The 20,983-nt window shown below is 39.3% G+C and overlaps 1 protein-coding gene across 4 annotated transcripts in view; it reads left to right on the top strand.

Annotated features, from left to right (window-relative positions):
* The window catches only part of Cntn1 (contactin 1), a 293,714-nt gene that overhangs the window by 181,258 nt on the left and 91,473 nt on the right, over positions 1 to 20,983 (top strand). For all 4 annotated transcript variants that reach the window (XM_029469977.1, XM_021183311.2, XM_029469976.1 and 1 more), the window contains 7 exons: positions 832 to 1,004; positions 3,063 to 3,158; positions 11,728 to 11,934; positions 14,602 to 14,701; positions 14,838 to 15,019; positions 19,686 to 19,810; positions 20,410 to 20,527. In XM_029469977.1, coding sequence (XP_029325837.1) covers positions 832 to 1,004; positions 3,063 to 3,158; positions 11,728 to 11,934; positions 14,602 to 14,701; positions 14,838 to 15,019; positions 19,686 to 19,810; positions 20,410 to 20,527 — 1,001 coding nt within the window. The remainder of the gene's footprint in view (positions 1 to 831; positions 1,005 to 3,062; positions 3,159 to 11,727; positions 11,935 to 14,601; positions 14,702 to 14,837; positions 15,020 to 19,685; positions 19,811 to 20,409; positions 20,528 to 20,983) is intronic.

Here is a 20,983-nt window from a genome sequence, read left to right on the forward strand (position 1 = left end):
AATAAATGAAACGTCTTTCTACATGCATTCTTCTCTCCAACTCACTCAGAAAAGGCAGAATTCCACTTTAAATAATGTCTCCTTCCTAGAGTAGAGTTGTTAGCCACGATATTTTTCATTGACACTGTTACACATACAAGTATACAGTGAAGGAAAACAAAAGTTTTCAACGAAAACTTTCAACGAAAGTTGCCCCTCAATAATGTGAAAAGGCACCACTGAATAATATCTTGAGGATGAAGAAAATTTGAATTTACCACTTCATTTGTGGTTTGGATTAAGACCCAGTGGAGCAATTTTAAACTGCGTGATCTCCCTCTAGTGGTCAACGCGTGTTAATGGCTGACCAGACAGTCCGTCTCCTTTAGTTTTATTGAAAAATTGCTGTGCTATTTAGCCAGATACTCATACTTTATATTTTAATTTTGCTCGAGATATGTTTTAATATTTTATGCAATGTATCTAGATGCCTGTGAAACTATCTAGTAGAATATGGCTATCAAGTATGCTCATGTCTAAATAAGGAAGTTCATCCTGGAATACATGAAGTCAATCTTAGGAATAGAACTCAATAACCCATTTTCCTTGAGGATACTTCTTCATTTAAGATGAGGGAAAGTGTCGGGAGTTTACACATTTTGCCACCTTAGCTAAATCATTATTCACATTTCAAAATGCTCGGGATCCTCAATCATTTAGAAACACCCTGTCGATTCGTGTACGATCATCTCCCTTCACAGGGAACCGTACTTGAATTACTTCAGAGTAAAGTTAGCCCTACAGTTCCCAGACTTATGAGTTTCCGAGTAACATTAACGTCTTTTTCTCTAGATGGAGAATGAATAACGGGGACGTGGACCTGACAAACGATCGGTACAGTATGGTCGGAGGAAACCTTGTTATCAACAACCCGGACAAACAGAAAGACGCTGGAGTGTACTACTGCCTGGCATCCAACAACTACGGAATGGTCAGGAGCACGGAGGCAACCCTGAGCTTCGGGTGTAAGTAATCCTAAGCTTTTTAGAGGGTGGGTTTATTCGAAGTGAAGTCACATGTGTTTTAATTATTGATCCAAGTCTATGTAAATATCATGTGAGGCTGTCGACTGTGGGATGGTTAACTACCTCAGCCATTCTCTTCCATTAAAATCACTTCTCCTGGAGAGATGGCTCAGACTTGAAACATGCAGGCTACTCCTGCAGAAGCACCATGTTCAATTGCCAACATCCATGCTGACTGGCTCACAGTTGCTTGTAACTTCATCTCCATAGAATCCAATGCCCTCCTCTGGCTTCCCTGGGTAGAAAGCAAGCACACACACACACACACACACACACACACTCAGATACATACACACGAATAAGTAAAACTTAAAAATCTTGTCCCTGTGAATGTAGAGCCTCCTGCCTTATCATTGCAACCAACACAGTGATAATGTGTGTTTTATTTTTAAAAAAATCATGGCGCCTGTTCATTTACAGGGGGCAGGTTGTTGTTGTTGAGACAAGTATGGCACTTGTGAAATTTTCAGCTATAATAGTTCTATGTGACCACCAAGACATATTAGTAAACATAACCGTAAGAGTTCAGCAAAAAGGATACAAGAAGGAAACAGACTGCTGACAACGGCGTGTTAGAGAAGAAATGTATTGTACAGAAGAATGGGCTTTGGGTGGCTTTGGGTGGCAAGCTCAGCATAGGCAGAGGACTACGGGTGTTCTAAAGATGATGTAAAAGAAATCATAACTACGTTCTGAAGAACCCTGAATGGTTCTCTGCAATCAGCATCAGGGAAGTGATGCTAGCACTCTCACTGAAGGCCCCACGGGCTGAGAACTAGTTATTGAGACAGTATCCAATATATACAGAGTACTGTGTGCCTCTCCTCAGCACCCTTGTCCCTGAAAATATCCTGCTCTTCAGCATTTAGCTTCTCTGGGCTGGGATGTATTAACCTGTATTTTAGTTAGTTGGTCATTTTAAATTTGAATTATCTCGTTTTTTTCTCACAGGGCCCAATAATGGAAAACTTTTTTAAAAAAAAATACTTGTTAGCATAAAAATTGGAGTTTGTTCTAAAGGACAGCTCTACATTGAGAGGAGAGCTGGATGTGATAATTAATATCTGGTTTGTGATTTTACATCAAGATGTTTATCCTGGCTAAATATATCACAGGGTGAAAACAACATTTTCACAAGTCATCGCCAGGAAGGGTGAGATAGGTCAAGAAACAGTAATATTAAAATAGTGTGGTAAAGAGAATTGTAGATAAAACACATGAATCTTTTCTTACTTCAGTAATTCTTATTTCAAAAATTCAGTACTTCCACTTAAGAATTTTTCTCAAAGAAAATCAAGTTAAAAACAAAAATGTTCCTCTGTCACTGAAATAGAATGGGGCCAAGGAAAATGATTTTAAGATGGAATAAAACATTTGAGTTTCTACTCTACAACCAGAGCTTTTTGCTATCAAATGAGCCGGTGAGGCTAGGAAAGGATTTCAGATGTCATTAGTACCTCAGGTCCAGGGATGTACCCTCAAGTCTTCCTCTGGAAAACTATAACCTGGAGAACACAGGTTTCCAGAGGTAAACAGCATGTTAAGGAGAGTAAAATGTGGGTATTATAGTGTGGGTGTGGATCACAAACAAAGAGAAACAGAGTTGGAAATGAACCAGAACCAATATTCGTAAAACAAATGCAGAACCGAAGTACTTCAGGATGAAAAAAATCAAGCAAGATGCTATTGTTAAACACAATATATATATATATATATATATATATATATATATATATATGGAAAAATGAGTTTAGAAAGGAAATAAACTCAATTTAAAAGATCAAAGGATTGATCCCTTTCTCATTATCCAAACGGGGGGTCCTTTCCCGGAGTGTCTGATCTGCCAACAGACGGGATAGGATGTCTGTGTGTATCCTCGCTTGCTCCGGAAGCTCTCTGGCTTTGCCTGATCTCGCTGTATTACTGAAAGATTACACTTAACAAATATCTCTTTCTCTTGAGCAGAGTGAACATTTCCCTTTTCCCTTTTGAAATCAGATCTCGACCCCTTTCCTCCCGAGGAGCGTCCGGAAGTGAAGGTGAAGGAAGGGAAGGGCATGGTGCTTCTCTGTGATCCTCCCTACCACTTCCCAGGTAAATGGAGATTCTCGGACGACTGCGGGATGAGATGGACACGTTTGAGTGTTCTATTAATGTTAATACACTAATAATTTCTCGATTCATTTAACAGTCATGGTCCATCATTAACGTGGCTCATTATTTGCATTTGTTATGTGAACTTTCCCTAGGGAAGAACAACAACATACACTCACCACAGATAGGACACTCATTGAAGACAGGATTCCAGCTGAGACTAGCTTGAAGAGCCAAGGAGTTTAATCCGGGTTACTTACAGTACCATGGGAGAGGAGTTAGTTTTCATAAGGATGGGCAGTTTAAGATCAGCTGCACCACTGAAGAAAACGTCTCTCCTTCAGGAGCCACTAACTTCCAGTCAGATAATGTCAGGGTGGGACCTTACAAGCCCTTCCCCCAGAATAGTGACCAAGTTCAATCAGATGTCATGCAGCTAAACAAGGTCACAGAGAATTAAGCAGAGTAATGGCTGTCATACCCAGAAGTCAACACTCACAGCATCAATTTGTAGTCATCACTTTAAGTGGTTGTATACACTTTCCTACTTGGTGAAATCACTTGGCACTAATCCTAAGGGTTTTTAGTCATTCCAGTTTATAGACAATAAGTATGTTGTTTTGTGCCCTCATTAAAGTTCCCATCATGGCAGAAAATTTAGGGTGGATTCTGCAGAAGTTATGTTAACCATTCAGGAATAGAGCAGTAATAAGGAATGATGTATGGTCAATTGGTTTTTTAATTTGGTATCTGCAATATACTGTGAATTATAACTAAGCTCTGGAAATGATAAAGACTTGATCAATTATTAATGTATTTGAGTCACTGGTCTATGAGAACAATCATACACTTCAGAAAAGGAACAAAATTAAAAATCATCTGTTAAAGTTTTTCAACTTCGAATACATACAGCTTTTCTTTGCTATGGTTAAAACAAAGACTACTATGGTATATATTCATAGTTTTGTTTTCAGTTGTTATATTTATCCCCTACAATGGAATGAATGTTTTATTTTCTTTATATATTAAATGTGATTTAAGTTATATCCATAGAAAATGAAACACAACACTCAGCTGTAAGCTTGTGTGGAATACACTGAATTTGTGTGTGTTCATAGACATATACACATATGATTTCATATAAAATTATGTGTGTATATTACATGTAAGTTGCACATATGTGATATTTTATATGTACAACTGAAAATGACATATGTAACTTGAATTACTTCTAAAATACTGGTAATTTTTCTCTGCACTGCAAGAAAGAGGATTAATTCCTAAACATAGGAGGGGCATATTTACAGTGTTACGACAGCCTTCAGTGAGAAAGGCTTTTACTTGAGGAACTGCTGAAAACATGATAAAAAAATATCCCTCTTCTTCATAACATTCTCTACAGACAAGCCAATAACAGCACAGTGAGTCCCTTTGCCTATTTAACACTGGATGGGCTTGTCGTTTAAGGAAACCTCTTGTGAGCACTGCTCATTCCCCAGGACACCCCTGGGAACAGAAGAATAAAAGCTGCCAATCCCCAGAGACCTTCTGTTGGGACAGACACACAAGAAATGAAAGGCATACTTAAAAGATACAGAATAATCAAGAGAGAGAGAGAAACAGAAAAGGGTTGGGGATAATTTAGATTTTAGAAAGGGCCTTGCTAAGAAGGGAATGCTGACTAAAACAGTAAAGAAGTGAAGGAACGAAGAGTATAAGCATCTGAGAGGGCATTCCAGGGAGGTGAGGCCACAAGATGAGGGGCTGAGGTTAGACTATGGGTGCAAAGCAAGCCAGAAAAGGTAGGATGAAAGGCAATGGAGATGCAGGAGCTGTGCTGTGGAGGACCTTACCGATGCATGTGTGGCAACCATGTGTTTTTACTTCAGCGAGATTTATACTCAGATTGTCGAGCGGAAGAACCATATGACATAAGTGGTTACTTTTTAAAGGAGGTCAGAGCAGTGGTTTTTAACCCATGGATCACAACCCCTTTGGAGGGATGTTGAATACTCCCTTTTATGGAATCACATATCAGATATCCTGCATACCAGATAATTATATTACAACTCATAACAGTAGCAAAACTATGAAGTAGCAATGAACACCATTTTATGGTTGGGGGATTACCACCAGATGAGGAACTGCATTAAAGGTCGCAGCATAAGGAAGGCTGAAGACCAGTGGGCTAGAGGAAGGAAGAATTGGAATCAGGGATGAGTTACACAGCATTATAGTGGACTAAGCAGTAAATGGAAGTCTGAGATCTCGCGAAGTAGATTTTCCATAAATAGAGCTTACCAAATTCTGCGTTTAATTCAAGGTATATTTTAGTTAAATTATAAATGTATTCTAAACGAGGAAACAAGAGGACTTTACAAGGTCAACAGCAGCCTAAAAACCGTTCAACTAAGGGAGTCTTTGCTTCTTTAGCCTGAGAACGCTACCTTGACATCGAATGGTCCAAGGGAATGTCATTAATAGAATAAAATATCCAAAGTTCTTCATGTCTATCAGCATACAATTAGCTCCATGGTACATTCCACAAGCTTACTTGATCCTTCAATCAATATAGCTCAATTCTATGCCATTAATCTTCCATCATCCTTGAGGCATATAAGCGAAGGGTCTATGCTTAAAACTTCATTGGATTGAGAACACAAAGGAATATGCTATAGGATTCTGGTTCTGTGTGAGGTTCTTTATGGACCTGTTTGTGTCTGTCAAGCAGTGTTCTTACAATGATGATCTGAGAATGAGTCTTCATTATGTCAACTAAGTTATTTCTGCATTTAAAATGAAGGGTTGGTTTGTTATCTTCCATGCAAACTTCTTTGAAGACCTTAGGAACTTCACACTTAACAGTGATGTTGAAAGTGAAAGTGGTATATTGGATATATAATCACAATAGATTATTACTAAAGTCAATAAAACATGCCGAACTAGCATTAACACATCATTATTATTAAGTACGCCTTACCATACAAAATAATTTAGTTCTCTTTCTTTCTCTCTCTCTCACACACACACACATGAGCACACAGAGAGAGAGAGAGAGAGAGAGAGAGAGAGATCCAAAAGGCAATATTTCATATATCATAGTCCACTTCCTCTGAATTGAGTGTTCTATGACTTTCCTCAGGGGAAAATGTTTTAACCAAACTAGACTCCTTATTTAAAAGTAGTCAAAGGTTCTGTTCCAATAGCAATGTTTCTTCAATTTGATAATAATGTTTGAAATGCAACTGGATATATGGTTGTCCAGCACAGAGCCAATGTTCAATAACTATCTGAGAAATGAGAGAAATAAGAGGCAAAAGATCGAATAATTCTTTAAATGTACTACATGTAAGAGCTATGCTTCATAGAAAGATAAGTTTGGTTAGATTTAATTAATTAATTGCAACAAATAATTTATACATTCTGTACATGTGACCTTTGAACATCCAACACTCCTGTCAGTAAGAATATATAATAATATCACTTTTTAGTCAAGTATTTTCTAAATATAAGGACACAATTTCAGTTATTCTTACTCAAAAAGTACAAACTTATTTTATTAAGAATGAATTGAGAAATATTGCCCCCATTTGAAGAGCAGGTAGTATTAACAGGATAACTAATAGTAGACACATGTATGTGACTTTAAAATTGAATAAGGAAGCAGTCCCCGTGAGTTGAAGATGATCATGACCTCATCCTGACAGACTCGATAGATCACCACAGAAACAGGCAAGAGCATGAGAGCCAGGTCAGGAGCATAGGAGGTCATGGGGAATGCACCATTTACTACATCTAAGCAGTGACCAGAAGCTGAGGGCATTAGACTGGTAATGTAAATTGTGTTCTGTCGAGGCTAATTTTTCACAAGATATGAAAACATAAAAAGTTTTCAAATCATTGCTCTTAGGAATGCTCATGCTTTTCAGTGTATCTCTAGCAGAAAGCTATGTACATTATTTTACATAGTGAGTGAAATGACGCAGTTCAAAGTAATATAGCAAAATGGTAAACACATTACAGTTGTTCCTAAACAACTTACGCTTTATATGTATGGTCCAGACTCTCCTGGGGCAAGGCAGAGGCTTCTGCATCTATAAATAAACAACATTCCTTAAACAGGTCCTGGCATTTAACTCTTGAATGACAATTTATCATTTAATTCAGTCTATGATGCCAAGAGAAAATCGGGCTATGTTATATTTAAAGATAGTTGCTTTTATCATCTGCATATGGCCAGGACCATGAAAAGAACGTTGAAATGGATTGGAGAATGGCTTCTAATCTTCAAAATGGCCCAATCTTGAAGTCAGAGAGGCCAGGGTTATAGTTACTAAGCTAGGTCAGTGGACTCCTGATCAGGCTAAAGTTTGTCAAATAATTTTAGAATAATTATTTCATAGATCTCACAAAGCCAAAGACTATGTGTTTTATTTAGTGGAACATGAAAGATATTCACTTTATACAAATCATATCAATCAGAGGATGTGCATTCAGTGACTTGGAAAGACTGTTTTATAGTCCAAGACTTGTGTATATACAAATATCATAATGATGACTTAGATCTCTTAAACGTTCAGTAATCACAATTTGTTATTCTTTGCCCATCTCTTATGGAAATATACAATTAAAGCAATACTTGGGATGAAGATTTGCTTTTGTATGCTGACACAACCATATTGTTCTGAATGTACTTTACAAGTGTGTCTTTAAAGCATTCTAACATTTAAATGTTTTCCCTTTATAGAAGGAAATGCACACTTTCTCTTGAACTTTTCTCCTTTTTAAGTAACTAGTTGTTAAGAAAATCATTGAAAAGATTGTCATTTCAATTGAGAGTAGGAAAAATCACATCCAAATAAGTAAAAGTGGCTGTCTTCATCATCCTACCACAAACATCAACCTACCATAAACATGCCTCTGAAGATGATACTGTTTACACAATCCCAAAATGGCATCATCTCGGAAATTTCAGTAACTTGTTAAAGATCTTATGCAAATTTGTCTATAACCCTAAGTCAGAATAAAATATCCAAATAATTCTGTCAAAGCCAGCCTGCAGTAGAACATTAAAATAATCCTATCACGAATAATATTTAGAAAGTTGTCTGTCAAGGATCATGCAGAGTGAGCATCTCATGTTTTCTTTCCCTTTTGAATTAACTTATCCACATGCCCCCAAATGTTCCACATAATCTGTTGTATGAGAAATGTGAAAACAAACCATCGCAGCCATCTTGACTGGCATTTTTTTTTAATATTGCAGAATGATGGAATGAAGTCCATAGCTAATCTCAATGCAATGATGGAGTTCTCTTTGTAATTCTGTAGAGCTTCCTATAGTGTGTGCTTTGTTTCATGTTTCCTATCCAGTAATCTGCATTCTTCTCAGTTTTCCATGCAAATTGGTGATTTGTTCTGATACATTCATTCTTAAAAACAATTGGATAGTATAAGAAGCTTATTGTTCACCATAAGTACAATTATACTTAGGTTGACTTAGAAAGACTTCCAATTATATTCATTTTGGGGATCTATAAATATATATTGGCTATAGTGGGGTTTTTTTCTTGACTGTTGAACAACTACTGGAGAGATGCCTATTAAAGCAAAAATAGAAAATTCTAAGTCAATCTGCTAATTAGGTGGAAATTCCTTCCCCATCTTGCCTAATATATTTATGTAATTTTTGTTTTTTTTATTTTGTTACATAGAATATATTTTAATAATGTTCTTTCCACTTGTGAACTCTACCCAGATTCTCCCCACCCCACTACCCATTCAACTTCTTGATATCTCTCTCTTTCTCCTTCTTTCTTTATCTCATAACAAAAAACAAAAGTCAGAAACCTCTCAAAAAGAACACACACAGAGAAAAGACACACACACACACACAGAGAGAGAGAGAGAGAGAGAGAGAGAGAGAGAGAGAGAGAGAGAGAGAGAGAGAGAGCATAGAGGCATAGAGTTTATCAACTACTTCTGGGTATGGGTCCTACCCTGGAGTCTGGTTCATGTACCGAGTGACAATAACTCTCAAATGGATAAACTGATTTTGCATCCCCAGCATGTATCAATTCCAAGTACCTTCTTGATTAGGGCTTCAACTTTGTGTCCACTTCCCCTTGTCACTTTGTGTATTTTTTTTTCCTGGTTTGACCATACCTAGGTCTGATGTGTGCAATAACACATCAACCTCTGTGAGTTCATGAGTGTATCAGTCCTGCCATGTCTGGAAGATGCTATTTCCTTGGAGACATCCACCACCTCTGGAGTTTACTATCTCTCTACCTCCTTTTCCCCATAGATTCTTGAGCCTTCAGGGGAAGAGGTTGATAAAGACTTCCCACTTGGTACCGAGTGCTCCAAAGCTTCTCACTATCTTCCCAAGTGTCCACTGTGGGACTTGTTATCAGATATCATCTACTGTAAGAAGAAACTTCTCTGATGAGGCTTGAGTGAGGGAATGATCTATGTGTATAGCAGAAAATCTTTAGGGAAAAACTCATTGCTGTCCCTTTAGCAGGGTATTAGTGGTATGTTGCTTTAGATATGGTTTCTATTGCTGGGATGAAGCAAAATGACCAAAAAGCTAGCTGGGGAGAAGCTGATTTATTTGGCTTACACTTCCATCTTGATGTTCATTACTGAAGGAAGTCAGGACAGGAATTCAAACAGAGCAGGAACCTGGAGGCAGAGCTAATTCTGACTCCATAGAGGAGTGCTACTTACTGTCTTCCTCCCCATAGTTTGCTCAGCCTACTTTCTTGTAGAACCCAGAACACCATGCTCGGGAATGCCACCACTCACAATGGGTGGGGCCCTCCCCTATCAATTACTAGCTCCCAGCATTTCTTTTAATAACCTGTTTTATTTTTGCAGTGGAATAGTGGAATCTTGGCATCTGGAGTTATCATGTAGTTTTTTTTTTTTTTTTTTTTTTTTTTTTTTTTAAGACAGGATTTCTCTGTATAGCCCTGGCTGTCCTGGAACTCACTCTGTAGACCAGGCTGGCCTCAAACTCAGAAATCCACCTGCCTCTACCTCCCAAGTGCTGGGATTAAAGGCGTGCACCACCACACCCAGCTTAGTAGTTCCTAAAGTAGAAGTCTTTATCATCTTTGTTGAGTGGATGTTCAGTTCTTTGCTGGTTGTTGTACACTCTGGGTCTTATTAATGTATGAGGGCTGTGGGAGTCTCTGATTCCCAGCCAAGAAAATTGCCTGCTTGAGAATGGTTCTATGGTTCCTTGGGGAGTCACAAAGGATGCAGATGGGATAGAAGGAGTGTCTGAAAGTGGAAACAGGAGAACCCTGAGTCCCACCAAAAGGCCTAGTCTTATGGGGATCTTGCTGGGCTGGGACTAACTGCAGCAGTTAGGTGGCAGTGGCTTTAAGAGTAAGAGCAGAGAGGCTTAAATGGATGGTGTGAAGGAGAATAAAGGTCACTTACCTGAGTCCCAATTAAATATGGAGGCTGTGGGTCCCTGGCAAATAGCTATCTTCAATGTCCACAGGCACACACAAATAAACTAAATTATTTTTAAATCATCATATTTTATTTTTCCTAATATTATACCTGGGGATCCATCCCATAATCAGCCTCCAAACGCTGACACCATTGCATACACTAGCAAGATTTTGCTGAAAGGACCCTGAAATAGCTGTCTCTTGTGAGACTATGCCTGGGCCTAGCAAACACAGAAGTGGATGCTGACAGTCATCTATAGGATGGAACACAGGGTCCCCAATGGAGGAGCTAGAGAAAGTTCCCAAGGAGCTAAAGGAATCTGCAAGCCTATAGGTGGAACAACAATATGAACTAACCAGTACCCCCGCCCCCCCAGAGCTCGTGTCTCTAGCTGCATATGTATCAGAAGATTGGAAAGAGAGGCCCATTGGTCTTGCAAACTTTAGATGCCTCAGTACAGGGGAATGCCAGGGCCAAGAAGTGGGAGTGGGTGGGTGGAGGACTTTTGGGATAGCATTGGAAATGTAAATGAAGAAAATACCTAATAAAAAAAAAGAAAAAAGAAAGAAAACAAGAAACATGCTTTCCTTCCATTTGTGTTTTTATTTTTTAATATGACAATTTATTATACAAACCTGTGTATGTGAGTTTTAAAATAGGAGCATTGAAAAGAAAGGAGACCCGGTGAATAAATAGAGTTACCTTGAGCTTGCCTGCGTATTACAATGGATAGATTATGAGCTCTGTAGCCATCAGAGCTGGATTCAGATTCTCAGGTCAACTTATCGGCCATGAAAACTCTGTGTAAGTTATTTACCCCAAGTTTCAGATAATCCACCATTGGTTAGAAGGAAGGATGCTGATCTATAAAGTACTAGAGATCGATGACCAATAGGCACAGAGATATAGATTTAATTGTTTCCTCTGACAGTTATATTCTTGAAAATATGGCAGCTGCGAGAAAACTGTGTTCTGTCTCAGCTTCCAAGGCTTACTGACGCATAACCTCTATCCGACTGTATGGTGGATTGCGAGTAGGAATCAGAACCGTCTCTTACTGAGAGGAGCTTAATATTTAGCAGACAATATTTTCTTCTAGATGATCTTAGCTACCGCTGGCTTCTGAATGAATTTCCTGTATTTATCACCATGGATAAGCGAAGATTTGTGTCTCAGACCAACGGCAATCTCTACATCGCAAATGTCGAGTCTTCTGACAGAGGCAACTACTCCTGCTTTGTGTCCAGTCCTTCTATTACAAAGAGTGTGTTCAGCAAGTTTATTCCCCTCATTCCGATTCCTGAACGTAAGTTATTTTGTTTGTTATACTGGGTTTTGCAAAGTTATCTGTTTGTAGGACATTGATAATAAAGATTGGGTGTCTTCCTGTGCCAGACAGCACATAGTGTCTGCTGCATAAGTCTTCATCTTTGGAAGCTGAGTTTTATATTTAATAAGGTTACCCTAAAATGGCTGAATTCATACTCATTGCTTCTACCCTGGGAAGTGTTTGGAGCGCCAATTCATCAGTTCAGGGCCCCTAAAGAATTCCAATGGAAATGTCTGGAATCTGCTCTCTGGTTTCACGACCGTCTGTACTTGATAGCAGATTTGAAATGAGTCTAAATGTTTAGAGCAAAACAAAACAAAAAAATGATCACCTAATTAGAAAAAAAAATGGTTTTAAAGATCTATTGACATGGTACAAATAAACATAAGTAACGGCCACTTCTGCTTTCACGGATGAGTGTACACAGCTGTGACCTGGGTGCAGGATCCTCCCCCACCTCCAGTTTTTTTTTTTTAATTCCCATAACTTTTTAACCAGCTTGCTGTTTGAGGTGTACTCCATCATGTCACAGGACACCTGCATTCTCCCAGTTCTTCTGCCACATTACCAGTGGTGACCCCATACCTCAGAAACGACCTGTTTGCTTCTTCTCTTCTCATTGATGTGGGAGGTGACACATTGCCACTGGGATTCCCCTTCCACGTCTCCTTGTAAGGAAATAACCACATAATCCACTCATCCCAACCCCCTCAGTCCTAGCCTCACTATTCCCAAGGTCACGTGTGCCCTCCCTAAAGGGGCGTTGATTACCTCTGCTACTCTGCCTCACAAATGTACTTTCCCCTGTGTCTTCTATACAACCTACTACTTCCTGTCTCACTGATGGGCGGGTTTCCATGCAGCCAGTCCTCCCTGTGCTCTGGCTCAAGTCACTTTTGAATCAGGGTTTCTCTCTATCACTCCTTCCCTTCTTTTTCTATTTTTAGAATCCCTTCCCCTCACTCTGCATGTCTTTTTTTTTTTTTCCTATTCCTTGAAGGCCATTTGTAATAATCATCGGGAATCCATGTTTGTTCAGTCAAAGGCAGTTTTTAGTCCCCATTCTTTTTGGTATTTGACATTTCTCACCTGCCTCTCAAAGGCTCTCCTTTCTTTCTGCAAGGCTCACCTTCCTCTTCTGGCAAGTCTCACACAGCACTAAGTCCCAGATGTTCCTCTTTTTAAAATTTGTTTTCCCGTTATTTCTAGATATTCCCACTAAAATACACATATTTTTGTTAGTGGTCATGTAAATGGATTTAAATTCACATCTCGCATCTTCTCTCGTGTTCAGCCTTTAGTTTTCCCCTACATGCTGGGCTTGTCCCACAGAACTCTCAAGAATGTTAACAAGAGTGTTCAGGACACTCCCATTGCCTCCCCACAAACTCTGCTTCCTAGGATTCTTCAGCCCATGTGGCTGTGCTTGTGCTTTGTAACAGGTAGCATTTGCATTGATAAATTCTCCCCGTCCTCTGCTGCTCAGAACAGCTAACCCTGTGGCCTTTAATTATATCAGTATGTGAGCCATGGGGGAGTTCTGAGAAAAAAAAAAAAAACTTGAAATGCAGACTCTGATTCCAGACGTTTTAAAACTGACATCAAGTTCTCACCTTATGCCAAAGGTAAGATCTATATTCTTACCCAAACCCCATGGGTATGTATTTACTCCTTGACAAAACTGATCTCAGAACTTCTAGTACTGTGTTCTTGGGCCCACTGCATCATTCTTTCAGATGATCTTTAGGTCACAAGAGTTTTAACGTCATTGTATTGTCATTTGACATTATACATGCTTTTTCTAATTCTCTGTACCGTCTTAGAGCTGCATCCTGAGATGGTTCGGTTCAGTTTTGATTTTTGCCCAAGATTTCTGTCTCCCCTCTGTAACTCTGAATTCTTTATTTGGTGACAACTCTTAGGCTGATTATTTTGTTTTGCCTTTGATAGTGTCATGGAATATTTATTACTTTTTTAGCAGTACACACTCATGTTTTGGAGATTAATAATGCATCAGGCCATTTGCATGTTTTTATCAGCACACTTTTCATAACTAATGTGCTGAACAACAGAGATAAGTCATGTCTGCCTGTAGCATAGCATTCACACTGTCAGAATAAATGGCTTCTCTCTGCCTACCCTCTTGCTCCACATCCTTCGTTTCTGAGAATAAATCTTTGTTCTGCCTTTTGTTTGCTTAATCCACTTCTTTCTCTCACTTTCTTCTCTTTCATTTTTCATAATTTTGTCTCTTTCTTCTTTTTCAACCTCTTTAAGCACCTCTCATCAGTGGTCAAAGTATTTTATTGGTATTTGAAGCTCCTTAACGACACCTTAAAACTCTGTAGCCAAGTTAGTCTGATTAGCTAGTCAGTAGCCAAGTTAGTCTGATTAGCTAGTCAGTAGCCAAGTTAGTCTGATTAGCTAGTCAGTAGCCAAGTTAGTCTGATTAGGTGTCAGGATGTTCAATGAAGGCCATACCTTCACACACTGTGCCTAGACAAATAAATCTATATATTGGGATGAAAACATACCTATGTATTGATGCAGTACTACCTTACAAAATTTCCATGAAGTCAACTAAAGGAAAAATATTGTGAATAATAGGTTATGGGTGTTTGTGTCTTCTTTTTATAATATTAGGAACAACAAAGCCATATCCTGCTGATATTGTGGTGCAGTTCAAGGACATATACACCATGATGGGCCAAAATGTGACTTTAGAGTGTTTCGCTCTAGGGAAGTAAGTATGTTTCTGCTTTTCATTGTCGTGCCTAGAAACACAGCAGGTTTTGTGCCTTGTCGGGAAATAAACAACTTAAGGGCTTCTTCTTCTTTAATCAATGCGGATCTTGAGCTTTTATGTCTTCTGTCTCAAGCCCTGTTCCTGATATCCGGTGGCGGAAGGTGCTAGAACCAATGCCCAGCACTGCCGAGATAAGCACGTCAGGGGCTGTCCTCAAGATCTTCAACATCCAGCTAGAAGATGAAGGCCTCTACGAGTGTGAGGCTGAGAACATCCGGGGAAAGGACAAGCACCAGGCAAGAATCTATGTTCAAGGTAGATATTGTAATTCTGTACGAGAACCATCAATGGCTTAGTCAAAGGCTTTCCCGTACTTGAAGAACGATCAGAGCATGATCAATAGTTTTAAAAGATGTGATGTATATTCTACTGTTCGGCTAGATAAGATATGTACCTTATTGCTAATTGAGTTACAACTCTGAGTTATAGTCAGTATGAAGTTATACTTTTGATATTATGATATAGTAATAGATAATTGTTGATATATATTTTAAAAGTTGCTCTTCTACTCTTCTCTATTTTTCGGCATCATTATTTATAGAAAAACACATGCATTATGGTTTAAAGTTTAAGTTAATGGTTTTCAAAACTTAACATGCCTCAGAATTCCTTGAGGGGGTTGATAAAGTACTGGGTGTCAGGCCTCCCTTAGAATCTCTGACTAAGAAGGTTACTGTGAACTTCACAATGCATATTTCTTTTCTTTCCTTTCCTTTTCTTTTCTTTTCTTTTTTTGGGTTTTTTTGAGGGGGTGGTTCGAGACAGGGTTTCTCTGTGTAGCCCTGGCTGTCCTGGAACTCACTTTGTAGACCAGTCTGGCCTCAAACTCAGAAATCCATCTGCCTCTGCCTCCCGAGTGCTGGGATTAAAGGCATGCACCACCATGCCCGGCCACAATGTATATTTCTAAAAGAATCCCCAAGCACTCATGTTACTGGAGCTAGAGAAGCCATGGTATAAGGAATCAGCATTTTTACTTTGAGAAAACTATCTCAATGCAAATCTTTGACCCGCACCTATTGGTGATAACTTACCTGAGAAGACAGAAATTCTTTCCAGGCAACTCTCGGAATTTCAATTATTTTCTTAAGGTGTTTTAAACTTTGTTTGTGTGCACCAGTATTTTGCCTGAGTGAATGTATGTGTATTACATATGTGACGGATGCCTATTTCTGTAGACTGGAGGAAGGTATCAGATTCCCTGGAACTGTAGGTACCGATGCTTGTGCATGCCATGTGCATACTAGGAATGTAATAGTCTTCTACAAGAGCGATAAGTGCTTTTAATCAATCACTGAGTCATTTCTCCAGGCTCAGACTCTTGGAACTTCTTTAGGCTGGAGTTACCATTACAACTTTCCATAGTATGGAATAATCAACTAGAATTCAATGAAATCATTCCAATGTTTTGTTTGTTTCCTTGTTTTGTTTTTGTTTTTTTGAGACATGGTCTTTCTATATAGCCCTGGCTGTCCTGCAACTCATTGTGCATACGAGGCTGGCCTCGAACTCATGCCAATCACCTTGCGTCTTCCTTCTGTATTTTGTGTTGTTTTTAACTCTGGCTCATGCTCTGCTTTTTCTTTTTGCTACTTTCTCCCCCAAATAAACTTTGATAGAGTCATTTAAACTCAAAAAATTGATCTTTATATCCAATTGTTTTCTCTCTTCATTCACTCCAATTTGTCCTCAGCAGCAGCTCTCTGCTGAAACTATTTTTGTGTAATCACTCGGAATGTCCATTGCTAAAGCTGATCGATTCTCAGCTGTATCCAGTCAAATCGGACTCCATGGGCAGTCACACTTGATCCTCTCCTCTGCACTGCATTCTCTGTGCTTAGCACCTGGATCCCACACTCCACGCCTAAGTCAAACTCTCATTTCCCCTTCGGTGTCCTCCTAACTCATACCATTCAGACAGTGGGTGATCAGTGTCAGTGAGTGAATGAATGTCTCTGTATCCCTGTATGGTTTCAATGCTGGAAAATAATTTTAAAAATCCACACCTTTGGAGATTGAATGTAAATATTTCCCCTGAACTTGAATACTCAATGCCTTGATATCATTAACATGACACATATATCAAGTGTATATGGAATTGCTTCTAATAGAGGAACAAAGTCCGTGGGCTCTGTGAATATCGAACAGTATTACCACTTTTGTACTGGGTCTAATGATTATAGATAAGGTTATTTCAATGTATTTAGAAAACTTCACTCTAGGTTCTCAGTAAAATAAAAATTTGAACTGTCAAATACCTAAGGCCTTAAAGAATCAAAGTGAGCTGGATCCCTCTTTGGGCCTGTCGCTGGACCTTCATTTCCTCAGGCTCCTCTCCATTTCCATCCCTGTAATTCTCTCAGACAGAAATAATTATGAGTCAGAGTTGTGACTGTGGGATGCCCCCCTCCCCTTTCCCTCATTTGATGCCCTGTATTCCTGCTGGAAGTGGGATCTATAAGTTCCCTCTCCCTACTGTTGGGCATTTCATCTAAGGTCCCTCCCTTAGAGTCCCGACGGTCTCTCACTTCTCAGGTCTCTGGTGCATTCTGGAGGATACCCCCAACCTCCTAACTCCCCAGGTTGCCTGTTTCCATTCTTTCTGCTGGCCCTCAGGTTTTCAGTCATTTTCCCTCACCCAATACCAGATCAGGTTCCCACACACACACACTCCTCCACTCTGTCCACTTTCCCTCCCAGGTCCCCCACTCTCTCCCCACTTGTGATTGCTTTCTTCTCCCTCCCAGTGGGACTGAGCCATCCAAAGTCCTGACACTATCACTGAGGCTATGGAGCACTCACAAAAAAGGGATCTAGCATGACCGCACTATGGAAGATCCAACAAGCAGCTGAAAGAGTCAGATGCAGATATCTGTGCCCAACCAATGGACAGAAGCAGCTGACCCCTGTTGTTGAATTAGGGAAGGCTGAAAGAAGCTGAGGAGAAGGGAGCTCCTGTAGGAGGACCAGTAGTCTCAATTAATCTGGACCCCTGAGATTTCTCAAACACTGGACCACCAAACAGACAGCATACACCAGCTGATATGAGGCCTCCAACACACATATAGTAGAGGACTTTCGGGTCTGTGTTCATTCAGAGATGGTGCACCTAACCTTCAAGAGAGTGGAGGCCCCAGGGACTTTAGATGTCAGGTGGGGTGTGGGATGTGGGGTGTGGACATCCACATGGAGACAGGGGCGTGGGGAGGAGGTATGGGATGTGGAGCAGTAGGAAGGTGGACGGTGGACGGGGTGGGGAATAAAATAAGGAGTGTAAAAAAAATAAATGAATAAAACTAAAAAAAACAAAAGAATCAAATGATGGAGTTATTTTTAATGACCCATCGTTTATTTCTTCTTTGCTAGTCAGACATCTTCAGCTTTATCTATAGCTCTAAGGAAACTATCTTCAAAGCTGTGTAAGGAAACTACATACATAATTCACCAACGTGATTCAATTATTTATTCTTGACATTGTATTATGTATTGTCACCTCCATGTGTCACCCTGGGATGCCAAGGCAGCAGAGTTGGCATTAAAGTATTGGAGAGATTCTGTACAAAATAAAACCTGTATTCAACTAACAGACTCACCAGGATTCAGTTGCTAAAAGTTCTCCCCATGAGTTACAAACAAATGATTAGTGAAAAAAATGAAGCTAAATTAGATTTTATACTGCAAAGTGTACACAAAGAGACATGTGCTTATCCATGTATTGGGTTAATATTGATAGTCCGGATCTTTCACAAAATATTTTCTGATTCCTCATATGTATATATAATTATATATACATATATAATATTTATAATAATATACACATGACACTTTCTACAGAAAATAAACAAAATACAAGGTCTCATTTTCAATAAAAAGGAAATAAAATGGAGGTCTCCATGAAGAGTTCTCTCTCTCTGTTCCCTTCCCTATTTTCTTACCTTTGTTTGAGCTCCTTAGATAACTGAAATATTTAACCACACTGTTTCTTTTCACGTGGAAACATTCTTTTTCCTTTGAGGCAATTTCTATCATTTTCTCATTTTCTACAACTGCCAAGTAGATAAAAATAACAAAGGACTGACGTCCATTTCACTCAGCCAGGAGTCTCCCCAGTGAAGGCTGCTAAAGGAGCAGGTGTGTGGAAGTGAATTAAGGGTTTTGCTCATTTGTATACCTAAAGAGTAAGATGCTATATGTATCTCACAATACACAAAAGCTGCATTAAGCAGATAGTGTGTAATATGGGGACTGGATAAGGTCCTAAATGTTAACCTGAAAGTTAAAGTGTGTACACACACACACACACACACACGTATATATATATATATATATATATATATTAAAGTTATGGCTCAGATTGCTATATATATACTAGCAAACTCTGAGGAAGAGCTTTTTAAAACACTCAATTGTCATTTTGACATATCTAAAAGATTCAAGTTATATATAAGACTAATATCAATTGATTTAGTATTTTTTTTCTTGAATTAGCCTTTAAATTTGTAAATAAACATAATTGAGAGGGAAGGAAAGATGCTTCAAACGTTAAAAATCACTTGCTGCTCTTTCACAAGGCTGGAATTCAGTTTGCAGCCCCATGTCAGATGGCTCCAACTCCCTATAGCTCCAGTTCCAGGGAACCCAGTACCCTTTGGGGCCACCTGCATGCACGTGGTGCACATGAACTCATGAAGGCACACATATACACATAAAAGTTAAATTAAATGCTTCTAGAATCACAATTTCTACCTAAATTACAGTTGTCTTATCCTATAACAGTATGTGAATTTTATATGCTATAGACCCGCGCAAGCAGACACATCATATCAGATATATTCTCCAGAATAAAGCTAACAAAATGCAAATTTTATTCTCTTGAGATTATGATGGGTATTGAAAAACTTATATTGTTCCTCCTCTACAGCATTTCCTGAATGGGTAGAGCATATCAATGACACTGAGGTGGACATAGGCAGTGACCTCTACTGGCCTTGCATAGCCACAGGGAAGCCCATTCCTACCATCAGGTGGCTGAAAAATGGATACGCGGTAAGTATGTTGAAGAGCCTGGCTGTTCCTGAGTGCGTGTTCAGTCACAGGATGATCAGTAGAGGAAGGGTACTTGGGCCCTGAAATAGAAGAAAAACTTCCTCGAAAAATGAAGTGTCTTCTTTCACTTTCAACAGCGTTCTGTAATCTTCTCTTTACCTCTCTCTCTTTTTTCCTTATTTTTCCTTTGTTCCACTGCCCACCTTCCTATTTAACCATCTCCACTGACATTGTCCCCTCTTTGCCACTGTTCCCCTGAACCCCACAGAAACAGAGGTAAGAAAGGCGTGCTAAGTCCTATCCCAGCCTTGGTACAAGTGACAACAGTGGGTCCCTTCTCTACCTTCCCACTCTAATCTCCCAGCTGGTCCAAAGGGGAAAAAGGTGGACTCTCAGCTCTGTAGGATGAATAGAACAAGAGCCATTGGGCATGGTAAGTGGTCTTCTCCATGCCATGATCACCTCAGTTCGTGCATCGTAGGAGAGAAAGAGGGTGTATGACCACAATGTTCCTAGGTTACGCATTGACATAAAGCTGAATGAAGACTTTACATACGATCCATGTTCCTCAAACCCATGTACTTTATTTTACCCTTTAGTATCACAAAGGGGAACTGAGACTGTATGATGTGACTTTTGAAAATGCCGGGATGTACCAGTGCATAGCAGAAAACGCGTATGGGTCCATTTATGCCAACGCTGAGCTCAAGATCCTGGGTTAGTATCCTTCCTTATTTCTGATCAATGTTTATCAAACAAACAACATATAATACGGTGAGAGGATATCCAGAGCTTGCATTCAATCTTACTATACTTTGATTAGATGCACAGCACAGGTTGGTTACTTATTTATATTCAGGCTAAAAGAGCAATAAAATAGGCTCGTGAGGCTCAACCTTCCTAATGCCGGAAGACTTTAATTCAGTTCTTCATGTTGTGATGATCCCCAACCATAAAATTATTTTTGTTGTGAATTCATATCTGTAATTTTGCTACTATTATGAATTGTAATATAAAAATCTGACATGCAGGATATCTGAATAGACTAAATATTTGCTGTAAAAGGTGACTTGCTTTGAGGAGAAAAAGAGGAAACAGCTCTTGGGGCTTCCTGCAAGTACATAATCCCTCCCACCGTCAGTCCACTGAGCAGACATTAGAGTGAGGCCCTTG

This window comes from Mus caroli, chromosome 15, assembly GCF_900094665.2.
Source record: "Mus caroli chromosome 15, CAROLI_EIJ_v1.1, whole genome shotgun sequence".
In the NCBI taxonomy this organism is placed as follows: domain Eukaryota; kingdom Metazoa; phylum Chordata; class Mammalia; order Rodentia; family Muridae; genus Mus; species Mus caroli.